The 6695-nt window shown below is 38.4% G+C and overlaps 1 protein-coding gene across 1 annotated transcript; it reads left to right on the top strand.

Annotated features, from left to right (window-relative positions):
• The first annotated feature begins 5820 nt into the window (after window positions 1-5820).
• Window positions 5821-6452, top strand: LOC109813350 (bifunctional aspartokinase/homoserine dehydrogenase, chloroplastic). The gene is made up of 3 exons (XM_020377516.3): window positions 5821-5904; window positions 5982-6196; window positions 6338-6452. The coding sequence occupies exons 1-3, from the start codon at window positions 5836-5838 to the stop codon at window positions 6435-6437; spliced, it is 384 nt and encodes a 127-aa protein (XP_020233105.1). The 5' UTR covers window positions 5821-5835; the 3' UTR covers window positions 6438-6452.
• The last annotated feature ends 243 nt before the right edge of the window (window positions 6453-6695 follow it).

The following is a 6695-nucleotide window of genomic DNA, read 5'->3' as shown; positions in this document are numbered from 1 at the left end:
CGTAGACATTTTGTTCGGGTCTTCTCTTCGTCTCTTTGGTGTTGGTGCTTCTGCGTTGTTTTCCTTAGATAGGTGTATTTGCTCATATCCTCACCCTTTTGAGAAGTTGCGTACTCTATTGGGTAATAAGGCTAACAAACTGTACACCTGATCTTCAGTCTTCGAGTAGAAATTCCATTGTTTCTCTTGTGATAATGTGTTCCTTTATTTGTAACTTGTTGAAGATGGAGTATATTTTGAGCTCAGCCTCTCCAGGTTGGACTGATATTTAGGGCTTCAGCTGGCCCCCTCTAAGGTTAGATAACCCTCTTTGTTGCTAAAGTAGTTTTGTAGCTCAGCCTCTCCAAGCTGGACTGATATTTTAAGGCTTCAACCGGCCCATTCTAAGGTCAGCTAACCCTCTTTGTTGTTGAAGTAGTTTCATAGCTCAGCCTCTCCAAGTTGAACTGATATTTTAAGGCTCTAGCCGGCCCACTACTAAGGTCAAGTAACCCTCTTTGTTGTTGAAGTAGTTTCGTAGCTCAGCCTCTCTAAGCTGGAGTGATATTTTAAGGCTTCAGCCAGCCCACTCTGAGGTTAGGTAACCCGCTTTGTTGTTGAAGTAGTTTCGTAGCTCAGCCTCTCCAAGCTGGACTGATATTTTAAGGCTTCAGCAGGCCCACTCTAAGGTCAGGTAACCCTCTTTGTTGTTGAAGTAGTTTCGTAGCTCAGCCTCTCCAAGATGGACTAATATTTTAAGGCTTCAGCCAACCCACTTTAAGGTCAGGTAACCCTCTTTATTGTTGAGGTAGTTTGAAGCCAACCCACTCTAAGTTCAGGTAACCCTCTTTGTTGTTGATGTAGTTTCGTAGCTCAGCCTCTCCAAGTTGGACTGATATTTTAAGGCTTCAGCTGGCCCACTCTAAGGTTAGGTAACCCTCTTTGTTGTTGAAGTAGTTTCGTAGCTCAGCCTCTCTAAGCTGGACTGATATTTTAAGGATTCAGTCGGCCCACTGCTAAGGTCAAGTAACCCTCTTTGATCTTGTACTAGTATTAGGGATCTAGCAACCCTTTCCGTGCTTGTACTTGATGTCTTCTTGTTGGTGTTGTGGTATGAAAGACTGCCCCCTGGTGGATGGGCAAGAGATGTTTGATGTGCCCTTGTGTTGGTGGGCAAAGAAGTGGATGGCAGGCAGGGATTCCAATATTGTCCCTGCCACTTGAGTATTGTGATGCCTCTCCAGGAGCCTTCATTGTGGGATGGTTGGTAAAAGTTTGGTGTTGTTCTTGTCAGGGTGAGTATTGTAATGCCTTTCCAGGTGTCTGCTTATAATAGGGTTTTTTTTCTAAATTTTGTTTTCTAAATGCTTCGGCTTTTTCATCATGTACGAAGCTTGCCTTTTTTTTCTGTTTTATTTTTCTAAATGTTTCGGCTTTTTCAACATGTACGAAGCTTGCCTTTTTTGATTTTATATTTTTTTTGTCATCATTGGTGGAGGGATCACATCCCATGATGATGTTATTTGCTAAATTTTTATTGATGAGTATTATTTTGGAAGCCACTCCTGGATTTGGTAAGGAAAGCATTCTTGGTCTTGGCATTCTCTTGGATCATCCTTCATTTGGTAAGGAACTAAGGCGTGATGGCCTCTTCTTGCTTATAGGCTTGCTTATTTGGTCGATTCCATTCTATTTCATTTTTGATATGTCTTTGCTTAGTGGGCACATAGAGTCACTTGGGGTTGCCATTTGACACTGCTATGGCTCATGCTTGGCTATTTGTCTTTCACGAGTGCTCTATGCTGATGACTCATTTGACCCATAGGAAGTAGAATGCATGGATGTATGGATGCACATGAAAATGCAAGATAGAAATGATTTTTATTATTTATTCCTTTTTTTGTGTAACGCGCTTCCATATGCCCCTACCTCATATGCATGCGATGTAATTTATGCTCATGTGTTTGTTCTTAAAGATGCAATTCATTTTTTTTATGTCGAGAAATTAACCTGTACGCATTAAGTTTAATGTTGACGATTTCTTTCTATCCATGCCAATCTTGATTACTGTCGGGATATGTTCTTTTGAGCCCAAGCTTCAGTGGCTCCTTGACTATCCAGTCGATGTGTGGTCAAGCATCTCTAACCTCTGTTTGAGGACATCTCGGCCTTCCCTCTGTGAGTATTCACTGTGCATTTTCCGTGTATCTTTTCAGTACCAATTTTAATGTCATAAGGGTCAAGAGAAAAGAAAGAAGGGATGTTTGTATTTTTTTTCAAAAGGTTGTTAGAAAGGATTTTTTTTCTTTTTAAAAGGGTTTTTTTAGAAGAATGGCTGGCCGAGGTTGACTAGTGTTTAGGCTGATGAACAAGCACATTCGAAGTAAGGAAACCATTTCCATGTTAGCTTAGTATTCCTTTCAAAGTTTAAGTGATGACTTGAGATTGCACATTGATTAAGTGATCTTTCCGAGCTGCCTCTCGATTTTCAGTTCGAGATGTTGCTTTGCCCTAACTTTTTCCTAGGTAACTTGAGATGTGTTTCCTAGCAAACATTTTGTTTCCGATCCTTACTTTTGCCTAGGTTACCCTTTTTATTTGTGGGTCTCCTAGCAGACCTTGCCCTAATTTTTGCCCAGCCCCCTTAGTGGGTTTCCTGTCGGGCTTTTATCCTTGCAGCATTTGTGATCATCTTTCCTTCCTTCATTAAAGAGGGATGCCCCTTGCACTAATTTTGTTTGGAATCTTATCTACAAGTCATGCCGAATTTGATTGATCTTTATGTGTTCTTTATCGCGTATTAAGCCTTTGTTTCTAATGACATCCTTATTTCAAATGTACTTGTTCATTTAAGGTTTGTTAACAAGGCTTAGAGTAGATATAAGGGAGAAGAGAAATGAAAGAATGTTATGACATTAAAATAGTATTCCAATTTACACGTGCCCCTTTAGCAAAGCTCGAAGCCTGGGCATGCCTCGAGTTCGTGATTCATACACAGAGAGATAGAAGAAGGTTGCCCCCTAAAGAGTCATGGATGACTTGATTACCTCAGAAAAACCCTTCCACTTGCTTGGTGTTTGTAGTTTAGAGTTAAACCTTTATGGATTCTTGCTTTGTATAGGGAATACTCAAGCCGCCTTTAGGTTTTCAACTCGAGCAAACATTGCTTTTATATATATATATATCCCTGACTTTTGCATAGGATGTATCCTATCGGGATTTTGATTCCTTTACCCTAATTTTTGCCTAGGACGCCCTTTACGGGTTTTCGTCCTAGCTGGTTTTTGTCATGCAATGCCTTTGAGTTTTGTTGTAATTCCCTAAAAGCAAGGATTCATTCATTCTTGATCATTCCTCCTATCCCAACAGTTGTCATTTTCGCATGGGGAACTCTCGGTGTTTGAATCGTCAATTTGGGCATGTTATGCCCCCCAATCTTCTTGCGTAATTACTGGTTTTTTAAGTGCTTCCAATTTGATGTATTGAGTTTGCACTTGATTACCAGTGATCTCATTATTCGATTAACATGCACAGGTTAGGTTTCCTTTTTTGTTCTTATTTATTATTTACCAGGAAGACATGTTATCTATATGAAGTGCAAAACAGGATGCAAAGATGATTGAGAAATTCAACAAATATCATTCTCATTAATTTGTTTGTTTAGAGAACATTCTTTGTACAAGATCTTTCGGTGCACTTTGATGATGTTGTTGCAGGCTACAGAAGCTCATGCTTGAATGATGTCCCTATAGACATGCTTGCTCGTTCGTTGATTTGTAATTAGTCATTGTTTCTTCTCAGATTCTCTTCTTACTATTCCCATCAGAAGTAACTGTCAATAAGATCTTCAGGTTCTCCACTATTTTGGTGATTTGCCAAAATTTCCATCTTTATTGACGAGGTTGATGAGTCAGAGAAGAAAGATGCGGTTTGGAGTGATTTGATAATGAATTGGAGGTGTAAGGGTGCTTATTATCAATTTTTCAAACTCCCTAAGTTCATGATTTCTCGTTCATCAGCAGAGTTTTCTTTAGCTTCCCAAACTATGTTCTTTTGAAGCAAATTCTTTTTCTCTTTTTTTGTTTTTTTTTTGCTTCAATTTCCTTTTTTTTTTGCGTGCCTCCTTTTCAAATTTCAAATAATATCCTATTTGAATTGAGGAATGACATCAATCTAGATTGGAAAAAGTCTGAGAAGATGTAGACTTTGCCTTCTTTTGAAAGGATGACGAGAGTTGAAAGTCTAGTAGGCCTCCTTAGTATAAGGGCACACGATTCTTGTACTTTAGAATGTTCTCCTTTCTCAAAAATCTTTACATACTATGTGTCTTCCATTTCTAATGGATGTATATGCTAAACTAAAAGATGCATGATATTTTTTTTCTGCCTAAATTTTCATTTTTTTAAGGTTATGATGCATGATTTTTGCTATATATTTATTTTGTTTTTTTTTTTTTAAACAAACTATTCTATATGATGCTTTAGAGCTAGGGTATACAAAAGAGTGTTAGTTTTTTTTATTGATATCTGTTTTTTTGTCTATAATTCCTCTCTATTTGAAATGAACAAAAAAGCGAACACAACAAATGCAACACACATATGCTCAAACAAATGTACACCCGCAAACAGTCACATTCAAATCCTTGGTCTGTGGTCCCTATAAGAAAAGTGCATTGTATAGGACGGTTCTAATCTCACTGGTTTTAAGGCCCCCAAGGTGCCCCCATTATAGGGACCCAATATCTCTATCGCCGTCACCTAGCAAACTCTAAGGTCTGTCGTAGTATTTTAGGTTAGAGTAACCGGTTATCACCTTGAGTGTGATTTCTGACAAAGCTCGCAGGCTCCAAGGCCAAAATTGGGCCGGTCGTATGTCAATCACTCCCTATGTTTAATACCCTCATGCCCTTGGGTGTAGGGGAAACTGTTGTGTGCAAAGGTTTGTGTACAATTTATATTCATGCATGTGCAGAATTTAAACAAGCAAACAAATAGCAAAGTCAAACAAATAAAGCAAACAAAGTAAAGGGGAAAATATTTAAATTATTATTTTTTATTTTATTATTCATCAATTAAATGGGTTTGACCCTCTTTAAACGTCCCCAGCAGAGTCGTCATCTGTCGCAACCCGAAAATTTCCGATCTCGCGACCTATGATTTAGACATCCTTTTAAAGATCTCATCGATTAAGGAATGTCCGGACACCAAACTAATCCTTAATTAATGGTTTTGAAAAATGAGTTCATAGAGTCGCCACCAATGTTTTACTCAAAATATTGGAAAAAGAAAAGGTTTTTAAAGATCCAATAATGGTCTTGATAACCAGAATTGGGTTCGGGGGTCAGTTACGTGTAGGGAAGGTATTAAGCACCCCTTTTTTTAGGAGTTTGGAACGGCCCATTCCAATCTTGGAATGACCCGTTCAAATTTAGGAACAGCCCGTTCTAAACTAGGGTTTTAGGCCCTTTTAAGAACTTGGAACAGCCCGTTCCAAATTAAGAGTAGCCCATTCCGGTTTTGCAATAGTCCGTTCGAGGCTACTAAAACTAGCTTGTTTGGGCTTTTGGGCCTTCTAATGTCCTGTCCTATTATTTGCATGCTTCGGGAGCTCCTTCCCTTCATAACAGAGGTTCATTTCCTTGTTTGTATGTCCCCGGACGAAAATAGGTGTCTACATGTGTATAGTGCAGATCCTAGAAAAGGTATGTGATGCTTCTTACTTGGTGTCTGAGTTGAACAATGAATTGATTATGAGAATAGGCTTTTAGTAACCAAATGGAGTTCCACCTGGCTTATTGATGGTGCTTTCTGTCTTATGTTTGACTGACATAACATGAATTTTGATCAAATATAAACAATGATATCTTCTGCAGTTAACGAGGCTGTGATTTTGAAGACATTGTCTTATCAAGAGGCATGGGAAATGGTGAGTTTAATGTCGGAATGCCGCAACACTCCTGCTCATAAAAATTAAATAGATTAACTTTCAATTGCGTTTTACAGTCTTATTTTGGTGCAAATGTCTTGCATCCTCGAACAATTATTCCTGTGATGCGGTATGGCATACCCATCATGATAAGGAATATTTTCAACCTTTCGGCTCCTGGAACAAAGATCTGCCATCCTTCTGTTAATGATCATGAAGATATGCAGAACCTACAAAATCATGTCAAAGGATTTGCAACCATAGACAACCTGGCACTTGTAAATGTTGAGGGGTGAGTTATGAATTGCAGTCGTGTTACATATTGGCATTTTTGCTGCATGCATGATGATTTCTATTTAATTTAAGGTTTTCTGTAACATATATTATTTGTCCAAGTTGTGATTCCAAATTTTTCTCCAATTCTTTTTTTCAGAACTGGAATGGCTGGTGTTCCAGGTACAGCCAGTGCCATTTTTGGGGCAGTAAAAGATGTTGGAGCTAATGTTATCATGATATCTCAGGTGCACTTATAACTTTTTGCACTATTTTCTAGTTGTCCATGTTGATGTATAAGAAATTGCATTCATCATTAACAGTGATTGTTAAGACTAATTGAAATATTACTTTACTTGTTTATATGATGATCAACACATTATCTATGACTGAAACATTTTAATCTTTGCAGACACATCTTTTTCTTCTCTGAGTGGCAAAAAAAGTTGCGTATGTCTGGTCACTCACAGTCGCAATCCCTCTCACTCTCTCAGTGCAATGTCAATACTCCAATGGCA

Source organism: Cajanus cajan, chromosome 11 (assembly GCF_000230855.2).
Source record: "Cajanus cajan strain Asha chromosome 11, NIPB_CcT2T_4, whole genome shotgun sequence".
NCBI lineage: Eukaryota > Viridiplantae > Streptophyta > Magnoliopsida > Fabales > Fabaceae > Cajanus > Cajanus cajan.
The sequence above is the reverse complement of the archived record's forward strand: the minus strand, read 5'-3'. Positions and strand labels throughout refer to the sequence as shown.

Coding starts and splice junctions, on each gene's coding strand:
- LOC109813350 (XM_020377516.3), top strand. CDS start 5,836: ATGATATCTTCTGCAGTTAACGAGGCTGTGATTTTGAAGACATTGTCT. Junction 5,905..5,981: donor ATCAAGAGGCATGGGAAATG/GTGAGTTTAATG, acceptor TGCGTTTTACAG/TCTTATTTTGGTGCAAATGT. Junction 6,197..6,337: donor GCACTTGTAAATGTTGAGGG/GTGAGTTATGAA, acceptor TCTTTTTTTCAG/AACTGGAATGGCTGGTGTTC.